Raw genomic sequence first — 20,604 nt, forward strand, 5'->3', positions numbered from 1 at the left:
TTGTCAATTTCACCGCCTTTGCCACGAGCGGTGGACTGACGATGCTACGAGTATACGGTCATGCTAAAAAATTGCATTGCGTTCAGTTTCATTCTGTGAGTTCGACAGCTTGACTAAATGTTGTATTTTCGCCTTACGCGACTTGTTTGTTTTATTTTAGTCAAAAGTTAGAGTCCAACATTAAATACTTCTTGCTTGTTTACATTTGGATGTTTCTTTTCTGATGCAATCTCGTATTTAATCCTCTCTGATTTTGTTTTACCTTACTTAGTTCCACTGGGATTTCCTTCCATAAATAACGCGCGTCAGGGTGACAGAACTGCACTCGTCTTCCCAAATATATCATTCGCACACGTGCGGCACGTGTGTACACACAGACACAGACACAGACATGCAGACACGCACACACACATACACACACATACATACACACACAATCACGCACAACCACACACACACACACACACACACACACACACACACACACACACACAGTCCGTTCGACAAAAAAACAAAATAAATACTGTTTCACACAGAGACACATTTTAATCACAAGTCATGTCCAAAAACACGTCATCATACGTCATGAGAATAATGCAGTGCTGATGATGCAACACTAACAACGACAGGCAACAGTAAGTTCTGATATACAACTAGTCCTCATCAATACCGATACACAATATATTCGTTCACTCTCCACTCAGCGAGACAAATAAACAGAATAACATTGAAACAAAACCAACTTGGGTGATGATATTCCTTATTCACAAGTTTACGGGACCGGTGACACCATAATAATAATGACGTTTTCCATTAACACACTATCGTGAGTGTTCACGTTTAACAGAATGCAACCATTGTAATACCGAATACAATGTAATACGGATGATGTCTGCAGTGCACTGATGAGGGTTAATGTTTACCATTTACAATCATGAATATTCATATTCTTTTCACATGAGCGTTCGCACAAGTGATGTGAGAGACCAAAAGTGTTAAGTTACAGTATTGTTATATACAAAGTAATATATTGTGACATATATGCGAACAACAGTGTAATACATTGTGAATGACACTCTACCTTTGTACGGTCGTTCGCAAGAGGGAGCTAACGCTCTATATTGGATTTTATGAGAGGCAGTGCTTTTGGCTTTGCACAAATTCAGTTGATGTAGACAACTAAGATACCATATTAACAGTCATAAGGCAGGGATGTGTTTCTTCATTTCATCAGATCGAGAAGAAGAAGATTTGATCAGATATTGTTTTAAACTTGCAAATCGGCGTATTTTTTCCAGACACATGTACTATAGGGAAGAAAAGCTAGAGTTTCTGTTGTTGTTTGTTTGTCCTTTTTATATTTAGTCAAGTTTTGACTAAATATTTTAACATCGAGGGGGAATCGAAACGAGGGTCGTGGTGTATGTGCGTATGTGTGTGCGTGCGTGTGTGTGTGTGTGTGTGTGTGTAGAGCGATTCAGACTAAACTACTGGACCGATCTTTATGAAATTTGACATGAGAGTTCCTGGGTATGAAATCCCCGAACGGTTTTTTTCATTTTTTTGATAAATGTCTTTGATGACGTCATATCCGGCTTTTCGTGAAAGTTGAGGCGGCACTGTCACGCCCTCATTTTTCAACCAAATTGGTTCAAATTTTGGTCAAGTAATCTTCGACGAAGCCCGGGGTTCGGTATTGCATTTCAGCTTGGTGGCTTAAAAATTAATTAATGACTTTGGTCATTAAAAATCGGAAAATTGTAAAAAAAAATAAAAATTTCTAAAACGATCCAAATTTACGTTTATCTTATTCTCCATCATTTGCTGATTCCAAAAACATATAAATATGTTATATTCGGATTAAAAACAAGCTCTGAAAATTAAATATATAAAAGTTATTATCAAATTTTTTTTTTCGAAATCGTTTTAAAAACACTTTCATCTTATTCCTTGTCGGTTCCTGATTCCAAAAACATATAGATATGATATGTTTGGATTAAAAACACGCTCAGAAAGTTAAAACGAAGAGAGGTACAGAAAAGCGTGCTATGCAGCATAGCGTAACCACTACCCCGCTCTTCTTGTCAATTTCACTGCCTATGCCGTGAGCGGTGGACCACGAGTATACGGTCTTGCTGCGTTGCATTGCGTTCAGTTTCATTCTGTGAGTTCGACAGCTACTTGACTAAATATTGTATTTTCGCCTTACGCGACTTGTTTTTCCTTAAATTTGAGCGGGGGGCCGATAAAAATGTAGCGACAAGAAGATGTATTACTTAATGCCGCCCGATTTTCGCTAATTATTGAGATTCAAAGTCAGATACTCAAACAAACTCCAAGCCCTGAACAAGTTTTGTTGATCAGGGTTATAGGGTATGCATGGTCAATCCTTGATTTATATTGGCTGCGAAGTGTGCAGACATTTAAAGAGTAATACTTAATCATACCTTAAAGAATCATTTCGAAAACTGAAATCTAAAAAGTAAATGTGTAAAAATTAAAAGAGGTATATTAAAAATTACTACTGACGATTTCTTAAAAATCTAGTCAACAAATAAGCGTTAATAACCTAGATCGGTTTGAAATGTTATTACAGACATCAGTCTCGTTAGCTTGTGTATTCAATTAAGCGTGTTCTAGATCTGAAGTTAAATAATAATTTAAACAACAAGAAGAGCAAACGCTCGATCGAGTCACTTTCGCAGTTCTGAATATTATATGAGGCATCAGATGGACAGGAAGAAATTGCTATTCACAACACAATGAGTCACGTTCACATAAAATTTGAGCCCGGTCACTTTTATAGTTTCCGAGAAAAGCCCAACATTAAGTTGTGTGTTGCCGAACAGAAAAGGCTAGTTATCTCCCTTGTTTTTCTGATAACGTTCGTAAAAGGCTACAGATGTAAATACTTTGATGTAAAGAATAATCCTACAAAGTTTCAATCACATCCGATGAACTTTGTCAAAGATATAAAATGTCTAATTTTTCCTTTGACGCTGACCTGTGACCTTGAAAAAGGTCAAAGGTCAACGAAACCATCGTTAAAGTGTAGAGGTCATTGGAGGTCACGACTAAACAAAATATGAGCCCGATCGCTTTGATAGTTTCCGAGAAAAGTCCAACGTTAAGGTGGTGTCTACGGACGGCCGGCCGGACGGCCGGCCGGCCGGACAGACTAACACTGACCGATTACATAGAGTCACTTTTTCTCAAGTGACTCAAAAAGGAACAGTCAAAAGAACGTCTTGGCAACTGGTCAGTCCAATTTGTAATGTCGTGATTCTTTGACTCTTTCTTACAATAAACGTCACACAATTAAAAAAAGAAAATATTATAGGTAGGCAACATGCATATGCCTATGGATAGAATAAACTTCCAAGGACTATGCAGGTGTTGTGGAAACATCTATTCCGTTCACCAAATACTAACAGAAGAAGGAAACGGATGGGGGGGGGGGGGGGGGTGTTTAAGGCGAATTCCGAGGAAACTGAAGAAGAGAAGGAAGACGATGGGGAGAAACAAGGGGCTGGGGTAGTGGACTAAAACGATCTCTCAAACATGCACGCTGAGTATTAGTAGGACTTCCGTTTGATGATGACACAGATACCACAACTGGTAAACGTCTTGGTATCGATACACAAATGTTGACATGATTTTTTGTCAAAAAAATAGACCACTACATCGAAGTAGAAATGAGCAAAAATCGCCAAAAGAATTTGTGGGGTCTTTTTACTCTACGAGAAATACACACACAACAGAGAGGGTAAAATAAAATAAACCACGAAACGGAAAAAAACACATGCGCAAAAAGGAAAAGACAAAAACATAAAAAATAATTGTGCACAAAATCCACGATGGTACAATGAGGTGTAATGGGGTGATATTATGCAGAATGGTAACGTTTACTTACAGACGACATGTTTGACAAAATGGAGCCCTCAAAAAAGAAAAAGGAATGTATTATGTTCTTTCACGTGATCAAAATAAAACCACTGAGGTTTAAAACAAAAATTTAAAGATGAAATTAAAAAGGCAAAAGTCTAAAAATGGATAAAAATGATTTTGACTTGGAATGGTTCAATGTAAAACCATGAGTTAAACCACAAAACAGATCGTAAAATCACGAATATTGCTTAATATTAAAGCTTTCATTGGTTTTACAAGCGAAAAATACTCACAGGTTCAAACGAATGGAATGAAAAGGGGATCGAGGTTACGCCAAAATACACAATATGCAAATCCTACAATAATACAGTACGCTCGTCAGATTTCCACTCTGAGTATAGCGAGTGGTCGACTCTAAATCTGCCTGCATGTGCTCTGTCATTCTTTCTTCACAATATTTCAACACGGGTTGTCTGTCCTAGGCTGACGCAATTACCATACGACTAACTCACATCGTCTGTGCTTTTTAATGCAACCGTGTATTCTGTCACTATGACCGTAGACATTATATCAGACAAAAATAGAATTATATATGTTTATATCCCTGCTTAAAGTAAGTTTCAACGGAATCAAGCAATGTTGCCGATAAAAAAATTATGCTGCCGAATGCAATTATTCAAGGTAAAATGTAAAGCCTAGTCTAATTTTGATGGCAAATTAAGTATATATAAAAAAAAGAGGGAACGAGGTGCCAAAGTGTGAAGTATGGTTAAAATAACATTGCAACACTCCATAAAAATTGTTTGGGTTTTAAATAAATAAAAGAAATTTTAAAAAAATCGAGAAAAAGGGGGATAAAAAGTTTCACCTTTTGCATTCTGAAATGTTTTCTTTGGAACAGACATTGCATGACTAGTTTACAAGTTATCCTGAGGTACGGAACATTCTGACAGTCATTCTGTGCTACAGTGTACACATGCTAGCGAGTTTTCTCTTCACATAAACTAGACCCAGTTACACACATTACGCATGTATGTTTGGCCTTTTATTTACACAAATGATAAATCAACACAATATGTATACCATACATCGTATCTTACAATATTACTTTCATTTGGAACTGTGTATTTGACCAGAAAAAGAAGAAATCACAATTTGGTATTTTGTTTATGTAATCTTTACATAAGTTTCTGTAAATTAGAATCGGTTCTTCCCTTTTAAATGAAATACACAGTTTGGCGCCTTACACATCTCTCAGACAAACTCAAGCTTGAGTAACGATGTGCAAACACAACATGTTGTGCAGTTTAATCTCAAAACACTCATAAAGCGTTCGTCACTATAACATGATAAAGAGTTCGTCACCAACGCGTGCGATGAGCATAGATCAACGTTTCGATGTTGGTAGCTCCAGAGGCGACAATAAGCGCGTGCAGGTATCTTCAAACATTCAAAGATGGTAAAGAGACACCAGTATCTTGCTCATGTTAACAGCCGGACTGTTCGTGCTCCTAGCTGCAAGTGACATGCAGGTACTTTGCAACTTACTTTACTCTGAAGCTACCAAACAAACAGGCGGAAAAAACCCGCGTGTCTGTTTGTAACGTCTAATCAAAGGAGTTTGTATGCAACGCTGTTCTTAAAGGCTCGAGTCCTTCCTGGATTTGTTATAGGCTGAAAATGGGATGGGATCATATGTGCAACTCTGCTGTACAGTCCTCGAGTTTTCTCTGGACCTATGATCCACAATGGTCTTTATCTTTCTGAACGACCAGCCGTGTAGTGTAATGGCAGTTTGTCAGAAAACTGTTGTTTTCTCGTATCTGGCTTCTGGGCTTGTTGGTCAACCGAGTCAAGTGTTCTGTCTGCAGTTGATGTTTATATCTGTTGACATCAGGTTGTGCTGACGCGTCGCATGATCTTGTTGGTTACTACACAATACACACACATTTGAACGTGTAGTTACATGACCGGTTTGAAGTGAAACGCAATGTTAGTGTGAAATTCATTCAAACCGACAGATATAGAATGAATGATTGAGACATTTGACTCCAAAACGTCTTGGTGAACATCAGCACAAAATCTGCGCACATTGTTAAGCTTTGGTCAGTTAGTTCTTGAAGACGAACATGGCGAGTGATATGTGCGAGACACTATCAGGTGAGACGGACGAGTAGTCCGTGCTGACAATGGTGAGTACAGTGTTCACTGGATGAGCCGTGGCGCTGTCCGCCATGTTGGCAGTCCTCAGCTGATGTGAGACAATGGTTCCTGACACCGTTACACGAACTCACGTTACATTGTACAACGTGAAACAAAGAGACAATTTATACGGGCACAGTTATTCTCACGGGTGATGACGAGTCAGTAGATAATGCCTGAGAACGCTCTCATTTAGTCCTCATTTAGGCATTGAGTCCTCACACATTCTGCAAACCCTCCGTAGCCAAGGGAAATCAGAAAGCCACATAGCTGTGCAAGCCTCATTCTCCAAAATTATTACATGGTATTGAAGCAATGATATCTTCATTGCAGCAAGGTAATTCTCAGCTCTCGGCGAACTTCGTTGACAACAACACATGCCTTGCCGAGAGGTACGGTTTCCCGTATCATGCACAGACATGACTTCCGGTAAAACCAACGCGCAGATTCCGGTAAAAAAAAAAAAACCACCAGAATTTACTTCTGGTAAAATCGACTGATACCAGCTTAAGATACCAGCCACCTTAATCTCATGCTGAAATGTTTTACCTTCTCCCGAATCTTCCCATCTAAGAGAAGATGCAGTCTGGGTTTCAACGTTTTCTGCAGAAAACATTTAACACGTTTCTGCCTACAAATCATGTTAGATATTTGGGTTGTGGACTAAATTTTTTTTTAAAACTCATTTCTTTCTGAAATTATTTTTGTTTACCTTTGGCATACAACGTTGGACTTCAAACTATTAATGAGGCTTAAACAGTCGATAAATACAGCTCATTGAATCAAGATTGATACCATCCTTGGTGATTTCAACTACTTCAAGGGTCAAGGACACAAATTTACAGTATCTCGGTATTTTGCTCTCGAAAATCCTGTGTTATAGCTCTGAAGAAATAATTTACAGATAAGAGCAGGTTCAGTACATAAGCTGCTTCTTCTTCTTCTTCTTCAGCGTTCGACGATGGCTGTGTCTAGATTACATAAGCTGCTAATTTACAATGTCTTTGGGGAAGATTCCAACCGTCACAGAGTATTCAAATCCCTCAAACTGTGAGGTAATGTTTCGCCTGTGTTCTGTACAACAATCTCAAGCGTCGTTCTTCGCGACTGACTTGACGAGATACTGAGTCCAGTAAAACTGTTCATGGTACGGCTTAACCCTTGAATGACGTGAGTAGGGAGACTTAAGCCCTGCTTTATGAGACAGGTCTCGGGAAGGCGCGATACAGTCTCTTCTGTGTGTGGAAACCTTCCTCGAGAGATGACAAAAGTCAGTTGTGTGTGTGGGAACCCTCTAGGGGGTGATGGAAATGTCCGTGGTGATTGTGCGAGTCCTCAGAGGTTCTGGAACCTGGGCGCCCAGCCACTGGTGTCCTTGGGGGCAGCCCCGTAGTCGAGGCAGTCGCCGTTGGTGGTGGGGCGCATGGCCAGGCCGTTGCCGTTGCTAGGCAGCGTGCCGTATGGCGACATCTGGGTCAGCTGTCCGTTGCCTAGCGACATGGCCTGGTGGTGGCTGTGGTAGCTCTGTGGGTGGGAGTGGGGGTTGGAGACGGGCAGCTGCATGGGGGAGAGGTAGTCCGCCATGTTGCCGTAGTAGGCGTGGTGGTTGTAGCTCTGGGCCGGGGAGTAGGCGGTGGCGGCCTGGCCGACGTGCGACCCGGTCATGTGGGAGTAAGTGCCGCGCTGCATGCACGACCCGTTGCCCAGGATGTCGTTCACCGGGGGGATGGCAGCGGCAGGGTTCCAGATGGACCCGGGGGCTCCCACCCCCAGCCCGCTGCTGACGCCGTTGGGAGGAGAGGGGGCGAGGGCGGGGGACTTGTAGTGGGAGGAGGCGGGAGAGCCGGCGGCGGTGAGGGGCGGGGGAGACTTGCTGGCCTTGATGCTCTTGGGGCTGGGGGCCGTCCCGCTGCTGGACTGAGGGCTGCCGCTACTGCCGCTGCCGCTGCTGCCCCCGCCGCCGTTAGAGCCGAGGTTGTTGTTGCCGCCGTTGGTGTTGGTGGTGGGCGTGGAGGCGGAGGTGGTGGAAGGGGCGCTACCGGGGCTCTGCTGCTTCTTCTGGTCCTGAGCCTTCTGCTGCTGGCGGCACTTGGCGCGACGGTTCTTGAACCACACCTGTTCAGGAACATACAGGTGCTTCACAGGTAAGCTTCGGATTCACACACAGTACTAGGACTACATATACAGCTTCAGCAGCTACTGCTTTCTACCATGAAAACCACCCTTCCTTGAAAAAAAAACCCCAGCTTGAATCCCAAGACCAAAAACAAAGAAGACAAAAACAAAACAAAACAAAACACACAGAAAGAAAATCACAAGACATTCCACAGAAAAAGCAAAGAAAGACGCAAAGGTACAAGAAGGCGAGAGTGTGGGCAGGCCAGTGCAAAACTATAAAGCCGAGGCAGGGCGATCAATACAGCCTTTAAAAAGCCCTAAAGCGGAGAATGGCGATCCGAAGCGTATAAATCGTGTGTCCGTGGCACAGAGAGAACGGCAAGAAGTCAATGACAATAGCAGGGAGAGCAGCCAGAGTCGATTCCAGAGCAAGCACACCACCCTGCATTGTGCCCGCCGTGCCAGGAAGTGTCGGAATACCATCGGAAGCGGCCATTGTCCCGCCTGGGCGGGTAGATATCCACCCGCTTCCATTCAACGGGTGCGAACACCACTGTTCTGTCTGGGATCGATTGGAAATTGGCTCGGTCAACTTGCACTTCGGTTCACTCTTCTTCTAACGTTCTTATCGGTACGATTCATCTTGTTTCTACTGGACAAAAAGAAACCGTCTTCACATGCGGCTCACATTTGAAAAAAAGAGTTACAACTGTGTGTTTGCGAAATCAAACGAATAAGAATAAAGAAGTTAAAAGATATTGATCCTGATTCTATAGGTTTTTTAATCCCCTTTTTCGTCCGGGAAACATTCAGCCAATCAATGTTGATCTTAGTGAGATAAAACTTCAAGTTCAGATTTGTTCAGTGGTACGGTTGGAGATGCACTTTTGTACTGTTGATGATGTTGTTGTTGTTCTGTTTAAAATTGTGTTTTACGTTACAATATCAGCGCATGTTCATTCTTAAAGAAGTAACTTTCCAGACTGATACGTCAACATTGAGAACCAGAGTTCCAAATTACTTTGCCGTCCAAGATCTGTTCATGTTCGGTCACGCCGTAACCTCTTTCCATAGATTTGCACACAAAAAGAGTGTCAGCGTGCGGACGCCAGGCCACAAAATGGCGATCAGGACAGAGCAATGGGGGTGAGGGCAAAGCACAGCAAAGCAAACAGAAGGAGAGCAAACAAACTATCGTCACGCACACTTCTGGCCGTCCAGTTTGGCTGGACGCGATTGTCCACCCCTTAGGCCAACAAAAAAAAAGGTCTGTTTACGGTAACATAGGGTGAAAAAATAGGGTCGGTAGGTCGGCTTTTTTTTTTCCATTTTTTTTTTCTCCCCTCTCTATGATGTTTCACAGTTAATTTCTTCTCATCAATCCCTGTTTTTGCCCAACATAACTATAAACAGTACTTTGAGCTTACCTCCCTTTTGTCGTCTGCTGTTTGAGCGCAAACAGCTCTATTTTGCATGCGTTTTTATTTTTTTTCAGACGATCCAAAAAAAAGATTAGGGTCGGGCCAAAAAACTAGGGTCGGTCGGGTTACCGTAAACAGACCTATTTTTTGGGGGGCCTTACCAACGCGCGATAATATTGTGGTACAGGTTGGACGTTTCTCGTGTCTGTGTAAAAACCATTTCTCTTCTTCACTTAATTACACCCCCGGTATAGGGGTGTGTATAGGATTCGGTCGATGTGTTTGTGTGTTTGTGTTCGCAAGTAGATCTCAAGAATGAACGGACCGATCGTCACCAAACTTGGTGAACAGGTTCTATACATTCCTGAGACGGTCCTTACAAAAATTGGGACCAGTCAAACACACGGTTAGGGAGTTATTGGTGGATTAAAATTATACAAGGACTTATAGAGGGACACCCCCGTTGGTCAAAGGGAAATAACCATTCTCACTGCCACCAACTGAGAAGGTTATTTCCCTTTGACGGGGGTGTTTTTCCTATCGGAGGAATTTCTTGTTTTGTGTGTAACTTTTACCCCCCTACGCAATAAGAAAATGAATTAAAGTGTACAGCCATCTCACTTCAAGACCTAACTTTATTTTATTCAAATAAAAATAACCCAAAACATTACCTTTCTTGATATTTTATTCTTTATTTTATTCAAAACTAACTGAGTGCACCATTCGATTAAATAAAGTGTAACAATACCTATTAATCCAATCGATATGAATATTTCTTTGAACAGTTTTTACTTACTGAGGACTGTTTCTGATTATAAATTCATGTATACCCTTCGAATTCCATTGTGTGTTTGCTTGTAACCACGTTCTTGCTATAGACAACTAAATCTCACTCAGATATCCTGTGTTCCTTCGATTGAGATAGATAGGTGCATTTGTCTAAATGAGAGAGAGAGAATGAGAGAGAGAGAGAGAGAGAGAGAGAGAGAGAGAGAGAGAGAGAGAGAGAGAGAGAGAGAGAGAGAGACACACAGACAGACACACAGACAGACGGTAAAGCAGGCAGAAAATGAAGGCAAGTCAATGACAGCCATCATTGCCAACACATGGGAATAGAGACGTCACGTCATTTGTTGTCGCAGGCATCCAGGGCGCGCCGAGACAACCACAGCCAATAACCCCCACAGCCACGAGGTGAACGCCATAGAAAGCCAGCGTGTTGTGTACACTGTCTAATTAACACTCCAGTCAGGCGCAAACTCTCCACCCTCACGTTCCCCTCGTCCCGTCAAACGGCCAACAAAAGACGGTCGTAACGACAGGAAGTTTTACACTGAACCGCCCGCCCAGTCCAATGAGCCGATGGCTATTCGTGATGGCACCAACTTCTGATTCTGGGAGGATGGGGAAAATAGACAGAGGTTCCGAGAGCAAGGGGGAGGGAAGAGTGATTCTGAGAGTTAGAAAAAGGGGGAAGAGAGAGATTCTGATATCAAGGGTGAAGGGGGAGAGAGATTCTGATGGGGGAGGGAAAGGGGGAAAGAACGGGCCTGCCTTTGAGTGATGGAACCAATTTTCTGACTCCGGACGAAGAGGGGAAAAAGCAGCGAGGTTCTCTTTTAGCGGTGGCATCCATTTTTGACTGCGGGAGGAAGGAAGAGGCAGAGTGAATGGGGAAATAATTACAACATTATTCGTTCTAATTTAACAGTCGAGGGCTCACACACAAACGGAGACGGCGCTCGCACAGGATCCAGAAGAGAAGACAAATGGAAGGAGAAAAGAGAAGGGGGTGGGGATAAAGGCACAAAAGGGGCGATGGCAGTGATGGTGATGGGGAGACTGGGAGCAGAATTAATTAGTCTATTTGTTGTCAATGAAACGGGGCAACAATAGGGTTCCTGCAAATGTGGCCCTCGCCGGTGGAATCAGTCATGCGAGACTGCAAATGAAGTCTGTATTCTGCTCCAGAGTGAGCGTGCTAATGAACGCAACAGCCTTTATTCTGAAGAAGCAGTATTTTCGTTGTTTTTTCTATGTACGACAAAAGGGAATAAATGCCGGCGTTCACTGACTGAAAGCGAACTTGTTGCGAATCTTAACGTTGTCCTTTGTGGCAGAAACAATGGAGATGGGAATTGTAATTACAAGTTCAAAGAAAACATTGCCTTGCAGAAAGAACAACAAGTCGCGTAAGGCGAAATTACTACATTTAGTCAAGCTGTGGAACTCACAGACTGAAACTGAACGCACAGCATTTTTTTTACAGTGACCGTAGTCCGCCGCTTGTGCAAAACGGAGTGAAACTGACGAGCCTGTTTAGCGCGGTAGTGGTTTCGCTGTGCTGCATAGCACGCTTTTCTGTGCCTCTCTTCGTTTTAACTTTCTGAGCGTGTTTTTAATCCAAACATATCATATCTATATGTTTTTAGAATCAGGAACCGACAAGGAATAAGATGGACTTGTTTTTACATCGATTTCGGAAATTTAATTTTGATCATAATGTTTATATTTTTTTAATTTTCAGAGCTTGTTTTTAATCCAAATATAACATATGTATATGTTTTTGGAATCAGAAAATGACGAAGAATAAGATGAAATTGTTTTTGGATCGTTTAATAAAAAAATAATTTTAATTACAAGTTTCCGATTTTTAATGACCAAACTCACTCATTAGTTTTTAAGCCACCAAGCTGAAATGCAATACCGAAGTCCGGCCTTTGTCGAAGATTGCTTGGCCAAAATTTCAACTCAACTCAACTCAACTCAACTCAACTCAAATTTTATTGGCTTCAATTTTCATAGAAGAATTTGTCTTGCGCTTGGGAGAAAATAAGAGTATAACATATAAAAACAGCATTCATATCACATTTCATGTATCACACACAGTAATCACTAGTATAAGCCTACAATTATCACATTTGTACCTGTATCATACATGCAAATAAATAGTATCACATTTCCACGTATCACACACAATATATACATTACATAACATACAGCAAGCTTCCATCTCCCGCGCCCCCCCCCCCCCCCCCTCCCACACATACATATCCTCGCACGTGCGTCGACTCCATACAAATGACATCATCAGTCCATTAACTAAAATGCACAATGACTAGTAGTGGGTACATGATACTTAATACGTGCTCAACTAGACCTGCTAACTAAAATAATAACAGAAACAAAAACAAGGACTGGGCACAACATTTACACGTGTGTGACCTACTTACATCAAGTGCCTGTGATCTATAAATAACAATGATTGCGTTTAAAGTAAAACATGAATAATGCCGATGTTTGCTAACAATGAATACATAATAACTAAGATAAGAATGTATGTGCTTTCATAATATGATTATTTTATAAAACACAGTGGGGAAATTTGGAAAATAATTTTTATACGAAACTGCGCACATCGAGTCGAGCTCTGTGGCGTGTGTGTTCGGAGGCAGGAGACACACATGGCTGTGGATATTAATGTTCGGTGGATTAAAAAGGATACCCCGACTTCGGCAGGGCAGAAGGAGGTACAAGACGGTGTGCTGTATTGCTGTGTGTGAGTGTGCTGTGCAGACCTTCTGTGTTATGTGCATGTTCTATTCTAGTCTGTCCGTAGGCTTCATCTGAGGGCCTATTGTGTACAAGGGGAGGTCACTTCCGCCTTATAAACAAACACATGTGGAGACCCACAGAAATACCATAGCATCGTAATGAAAGAGGGCAAAAATACTGATAACAGTCTAGGACATTATTTCTAGGACTGACTAAGCAATGGAACAACATTCAATTTAATTGAAAATGAGGGTGTGACAGTGCCGCCTCAACTTTTACAAAAAGCCGGATATGACGTCATCAAAAGTTTTTATCGAAAAAATGAAAAAAACGTCCGGGGATATCATTCCCAGGAACTCTCATGTAAAATTTCATAAAGATCGGTCCAGTAGTTTGGTCTGAATTGCTCTACACACACACACACGCACAGACAGACAGACAGACAGACAGACAGACAGACAGACCATGACCCTCGTCTCGATTCCCCCTCTATGTTAAAACATTTAGTCAAAACTTGACTAAATGTAAAAAGGAAATTGGGGTTGTCCGGGCTTTCTACCGATCCTAGAGAAGAGCGCATACAGTGGGAATGTCAGGACAGCTGGCAGCGTGAGAACAAGCCTCGAACCCCGTTCCGAGACCCGCCAAAACCCGTTCTGCTTGCCCCTCAGCCCTACACGGCCGTTATTCAGTGGGGCAACGAAAACCTGGCCTCGGGTGGCAAGGCCAAGGAAAACTCGGGCCAGCCTGCAAAAACACAGCGCTGAAAGACACCCGGGGTGGGTTAAACGGGTAGACAATGGCGTCCACTTGTGTCCCCGGTTTTCTGGTTGACAGATGTCAAGAAGGGAGTTTGTGGGGAGCGCGACGGGCCGGCAAAACACGGGAGGGCGCTCCGTGGTGCGCTGTTTTCAGATGACCAACTTCACTCACTTCAGCGCATAATGGACTCCGGCACTGTGTATACTCCCTACCCGAGATCGGCCCACCCCGTTCCCGTTACCCCTCGTGCTTGTGTACATTACCAACCCCCCGCTCCCTTTTCTTCTCTACCCCGTCTACACCCCGTTATAATGTACACAACCCCCCCCCCCCTCCCTTCACCCTCCACGACCCACTTGCTCTTCCATTCCATTAGTATGACCCTCACCGACTCTCCATCGTGGTTCCAAATGCTGCGCAACAGGTGAACGCGGAACTCGCTGTTCTGACCGCCACGGCTACTCAACCACATTATTATGTCAACACATAGACTTTTTCTCTTTACTACGGGCATTTTCACCTTCCTCCCTTCACCCCAGCCCCACCCACTTCAGCCCACAAGGTGTAGAAAAGTTTGCAGGCGTTAATGTACACCCCGATCCTGACAGTGTTGGCTGAAAGTGCCTATCCGGTCAGGTGAACAAATAGGAAACGTAACGGTGCGTGTAGGGATTGCAGGGAACAGTATGTGGATGTGACCATTCCGTGTGCACTAATAATTCATCAGTGACAAGTGTCAAACACACCACGCTTTGCATTAAACACACAGAATGGGTTTTACTGAAAACTGTACACTAGCCGAATTTGCTTTTTCTCCCGAGTTCAGTGAAGAGAATATATCTCTCCTTCAGGCCCAAGAATTTATTAACCCGAAATGTATACGCCATTTAGAACCAACAAAGTGAGATGGTACTAATCAGTTTTACCTATCCGAATACGTCCAAGGAAAATCAAAATTTCATAAAGATGTTGAACCTGTTCCAGCTATTTGTCTGCTTTGAAAGACTGGAAGGCCATGGCCAGCGTTAGTTAGACTGACTGCATGTTAACGGCTCCGATGAAGACCCACCAAAAACCATACCACCATTGTGGCCTTTACTACAGTAGGCTATATATGTCCATGACACTTTGCAAAAGGGAGTCTTCGCCAGAAACGGTATGAGAACTATGAAGACATTTTCCAAGTTACTTTGACTATCATGACGACGATTTGTCTGACAGCACTTGTGACAGGGTCGCTAATGTGATTGAGTTTCCTCGATCAAGTGATCGGCTGGCCCAGCACAAACAAATGGTCCGCCCTACTTCCTGTGCGCTCAAGGGAGGTAAATGTTAAATAACTGCGTCAGCAAACAAGTTAGGTAACTGTTGACCCAGGTGGGGCCCGCAACACAAAACAGACCGGAAAGCCTACTTGGTGAATAGTCTAATGTGCTGGCTTGGTTGTAAGGCATTCCCTGGTTCTACTAAACTTGTTGGGTTTTCATATAAACGTATCGTGGTTACTTAGGCCTTGCTGTGTGTGTGTGTGTGTGTGTGTGTGTGTGTGTGTGTGTGTGTGTGTGTGTGTGTGTATGTGTGTGTGTGCGTGCGTGCGTGTGTGTGTGTGTTTGGGGGAGGAACTGTGGGAGGGGGTCTGTGTTGGTGTGTGTGTGTGTGTGTGTGTGTGTGTGTCTGTGCATGTGTGCCAGTGCGTGTGGGTGTGTGTCTCTCTCTCTGTATGACTGTCTGTATGACTACTTCTCTCTCTCTCTCTCTCTCTCTCTCTCCCTCTATCTCTCTCTCTCCCCCACCCTCTTCTCCCCTCTCTCTTTTATTGTTTTAACATATTGTTTCTGACTGCAAATACTGACTGCCAGTGACAGTGGACTATGATAACAATATAATAACAACGTTACATGCAAACTAGCACAAAAGTGTATCCTCTTGTACTGAAGTAAAATGCTCAATGGGCAGGAAGCCGAATGAATAGAACTTAACCACTACACACTCAATGATTTTAAACTCCATGAGCCCCCTGGAAAGCCAATTGAGAGTCGGTTGACGGAAGCCGACAAGTTTTTGTGCTGAATATTGAAAGCGGGGGTAAAGTCAACAAAGGAGAGTGCATTCCCAGGCACACTCGCGTCGCCACTACTGAGACAGCACAGTGCTAGCCACTCTCCGCTTTTTCTCGGGTACCTGTCCCCTTGCGCGATACCATCTTGTGATAACACGGACAAGGAATTTAAACTCACTCGCTAGTGCTTTTCTGGGCATTAAGTTTGCCGCTTTGCTGTATTTGTCAATGACATTCATTGTGGAAAAGCTGCGGTAACGACGCCGTTTTTTGCCTGTAAATCTGGCTTAATCCTTGCATTAAGCTTAAAAGAAGAGACCAATAGACAGCTTAGAGTGAAGTACCGAAGCGAGCCACAAATATACCGTTCTCCCAACTATATAGTCCTTTATGACATCGTAAACTTGCGCCGTTATTCAGCCGTTGAAAGGTGAACAATATTAAGTGTTAAACCCTTCAACAGCGCGGAGTAAGGCCATCATGCAGAGACTAATGGTGGGCTTTTCGTTGTGCGGGGTGTATAAATCCTTCTCGCGGTTGTTGAAAAAGCCATCAGAAAAGTACAAGCGGTGTGGAGCAATTTACAGCATGGAGCGCCGCGTGCTGCCTTTCGCCAAAAGATCGGCTCGTGCCGCAAATCTCCTTTCATAAGGCGAGGACGCTACTTCCCTTGCTGAAAGGTAAATCCCTTGTAATGATCTTACCTGAACGCGCGCCATATAGACAAGGCTGTAACTCTAAAACTGCCATTCTTCGTGGTCCTTTCTGTTCATCTCTTCCGCTTTCACCACTTTGACTTTATGCCTCCACCGCTTAATGGTTGTAATTCCAGACCACAGCATAAACATTTTACTTCTTACTTAAAGGCACAGTGCAGCTCACAGCCTTCGTTTTGCGTTTTTGTTGCAGCTGAGTGCATTTACAGTTCAAAAATCCTCCTATGGTAGTAAAACAAACCCAAAACTACCCAACGACGACATCTGTGAAGCTCGACAGTTTCTTGTTCACGCGCGTGCATAAATTAACCTAGTTATTACGTGGTGTTTGGTCGGAGTTCGATTCAACTGAGTGATTCCGGCCTCCATTTTGTTTTACACAAACTCATGATGACGTCTGACATAGTTTGCTACTGACGTGTCTTCAGTTTGTGCATGATGTGGTGATCTACCTGGTCTAAATTTAGATCCAAAAATAGGTCAAGACCAGCCGGGTCCGAGTACGAAATTAATTCGTAAAAAAATCGCAGTTCTTGACTCTTTGGGTGCAAGTCAATGAAACTTGGTAGTTCTTCTAACGGATGAGGTATGACTAAAAGCCCCAGGGGCTTCGTGCACCTGGATTTGACAAGTCCAGTACCTTTAATTCACTTCTTTTTACATTTAGTCAAGTTTTGACTAAATGTTTTAACGTAGAGGGGGGAATCGAGACGAGGGTCGTGGTGTATGTGCGTGTGTGTGTGCGTGCGTGCGTGTGTGTGTGTGTGTGTAGAGCGATTCAGACTAAACTACTGGACCGATCTTTATGAAATTTGACATGAGAGTTCCTGGGTATGAAATCCCCGAACGTTTTTTTCACTTTTTTTGATAAATGTCTTTGATGACGTCATATCCGGCTTTTCGTGAAAGTTGAGGCGGCACTGTCACGCCCTCATTTTTCAACCAAATTGGTTGAAATTTTGGTCAAGTAATCTTCGACGAAGCCCGGGGTTCGGTATTGCATTTCAGCTTGGTGGCTTAAAAATTAATTAATGACTTTGGTCATTAAAAATCTGAAAATTGTACAAAAAAATAAAACATTATAAAACGATCCAAATTTACGTTTATCTTATTCTCCATCATTTGCTGATTCCAAAAACATATAAATATGTTATATTCGGATTAAAAACAAGCTCTGAAAATTAAATATATAAAAATTATTATCAAAATTAAATTGTCCAAATCAATTTAAAAACACTTTCATCTTATTCCTTGTCGGTTCCTGATTCCAAAAACATATAGATATGATATGTTTCGATTAAAAACACGCTCAGAAAGTTAAAACAAAGAGAGCTACAGAAAAGCGTGCTATCCTGTTTAGCGCAACTACTACCCCGCTCTTCTTGTCAATTTCACTGCCTTTGCCATGAGCGGTGGACTGACGATGCTACGAGTATACGGTCTTGCTGAAAAATGGCAGCTACTTGACTAAATATTGTATTTTCGCCTTACGCGACTTGTTTTACATTTAGTCAACATAGAGGGGGAATCGAAACGAGGGTAGTGGTGTATGTGTGTGTGTGTGTGTGTGTGTCTGTCTGTGTGTGTGTAGAGCGATTCAGAGTAAACTACTGGACCGATCTTTATGAAATTTTACATGAGAGTTCCTGGGTATGATATCCCCAGAAGTTTTTTTCTTTTTTTCGATAATTGTCTTTGATGACGTCATATCCGGCTTTTTGTAAAAGTTGAGGCGGCACTGTCACACCCTCATTTTTCAATCAAATTGATTGAAATTTTTGTAAAGCAATTTTCGACGAAGGCCGGACTTTGGTATTGCATTTCAGCTTGGTGGCTAAAAAATTAATTAATGACTTTGGTCATTAAAAATCTGAAAATTGTAATTAATTTTTTTTTTTATAAAACCATCAATCAATCAATCAATATGAGGCTTATATCGCGCGTATTCCGTGGGTACAGGTCTAAGCGCAGGGATTTAAACGATCCAAACTTACGTTCATCTTATTCTTCATCGTTGTCTGATTCCAAAAACATAAATATATTATATTCGGATGAAACACAAGCTCTGTAAATTAAAAATATAAAAACTATGATCAAAATTAAATTTCCAAAATCGATTTAAAACAATTTCATCTTATTCCTTGTCGGTTCCTGATTCCAAAAACATATAGATATGATATGTTTAGATTAAAAACACGCTCAAAAAGTTATAACGAAGAGAGGTACAGAAAAGCGTGCTATGCAGCACAGCGAAACCACTACCGCGCTAAACAGGCTCGTCAGTTTCACTGCGTTTTGCACGAGCGGTGAACCACGGTCATTGTGAAAAAATGCAGTGCGTTCAGTTTCATTCTGTGAGTTCCACAGCTTGACTAAATGTAGTAATTTCGCCTTACGCGACTTGTTTCTTTTTCGATTTATTGATATGATCCATAAGCAAACGCAAGATCACCTGGTCTTGTGTACTACTTGTACTTCCGGAACGGACATCCATGGTAAAACTTAACGGATATGTTGAAAACCAACCAAACAAAACCATTAACAGCAGCTAGCCACTCTGTGACTGCGGAAAGAGCAAGTAAGGAAGAACTGAAGCCGACTGTATTGTTGGTCACGCAAACACATAACACTATAGGAGCGGCTATAAGCAAAAACTCAGAGATTTCTTCATCTGAGCTGAGTCTGATGGAACGACGCCTACTGCAAACTCATGTCCTTCGGGGATTGCAAAGTAAAAGATGTAAAGTTCTTCACAACATGAACGTTACGCGGCAAAACTTCTCACAGATGAGACAGAAAATACTTGAAAAAGAACCAAGATTCGTGCGTGCGAGCGAAAACTGACAGAAAAGAGCGCTTAAAGACTGAGAGGTCGAACATTTCTGCAAAACGCAGGACAGAAGAACACATGCTCAAACAAAAGAACGAATAAAACGCATGCTTTGCGGAAAACAGAAGAAAAGAAGAGAACAACACACACAAAAAGAGAACGTCAACAGCAACAAAATAACAAAACCACCAACTGCATCACATTAAACAGAAAAACATAGTAAACACAGATCAACAAAAATGACCACCCCCATAACAAACAAATAGGAACAAAAAAAACTAAAAAAAAACTGGCAATCATCGCCTTAGAAAATCAACTGCAATATAAACTGAATCAAAACTATAAACTCTTCTTTTATTGAAAATTAAAATCAAACAGGGAACACGTTGAAAATCTTACCTGAACACGGCTCTCTGGAAGGTTGATCTTGAGCGCTACTTCCTCGCGCATGAATATGTCTGGGTAACGTGTCTTCTGGAACAGGCCTTCAAGAATGTCCAACTGCGCGCGAGTAAAAGTAGTTCTCTCACGACGCTGCTTTCGTGGGTTGCCTGAAAACAAAAGCGATTCCAAAATAACATTTTGTTTTGAAACAATAAGTTAAATCAGTTATGTAACGATTTGGATTATGAGTGTAATGAAATTTCCGAAACCTTAGTTTGGTACACAACGTCTCTTCTATCTGAGAAGTTATCTGTCCCTCTTTTAGTCTTCGTGAACTCGCCTTTTGAAAGCAAGGACAAGTAGTTTAATTCTATTGGAAAGATCGGCCATTTGTGCATGTTCTAGCGGATCTCAAACATCCTTCATGTAAAACTGAATTTTATTTAAATGCATGAATGTGTGCCCATGGGGCTTGATATAACTTTGAATACAACCTGACAATTATATTATTGTAAGTTTATTAAATTTTGTTTATAAGAGTTATCTCTTTCAGTGAGGTGCATCGCTCTGATTGCATGCGGCAAATTTGTATTTGAAGCTGTAAAGTTGCAGTTAAGTCTTTTTTCATCTTTAAGACATCTTCTGTCTCTCTCTTTCCTTCTATCTCTC

The 20,604-nt window shown here is 42.1% G+C and overlaps 1 protein-coding gene across 1 annotated transcript in view; it reads right to left on the minus strand.

Annotated features, from left to right (window-relative positions):
* Positions 1-526: 526 nt before the first annotated feature.
* Positions 527-20,604, minus strand: part of LOC138953699 (homeobox protein OTX2-like) — a 28,499-nt gene continuing 8,421 nt past the window's right edge. The window contains exons 2-3 of the mRNA XM_070325590.1: positions 19,951-20,102; positions 527-8,205 (exon numbers count right to left, since the gene is read on the minus strand). Of these exons, the coding sequence (XP_070181691.1) occupies positions 7,426-8,205; positions 19,951-20,102 (932 nt within the window). The 3' untranslated portion in view covers positions 527-7,425. The remainder of the gene's footprint in view (positions 8,206-19,950; positions 20,103-20,604) is intronic.

Source organism: Littorina saxatilis, linkage group LG17, assembly GCF_037325665.1.
Source record: "Littorina saxatilis isolate snail1 linkage group LG17, US_GU_Lsax_2.0, whole genome shotgun sequence".
NCBI classification, from domain to species: Eukaryota; Metazoa; Mollusca; class Gastropoda; order Littorinimorpha; family Littorinidae; genus Littorina; species Littorina saxatilis.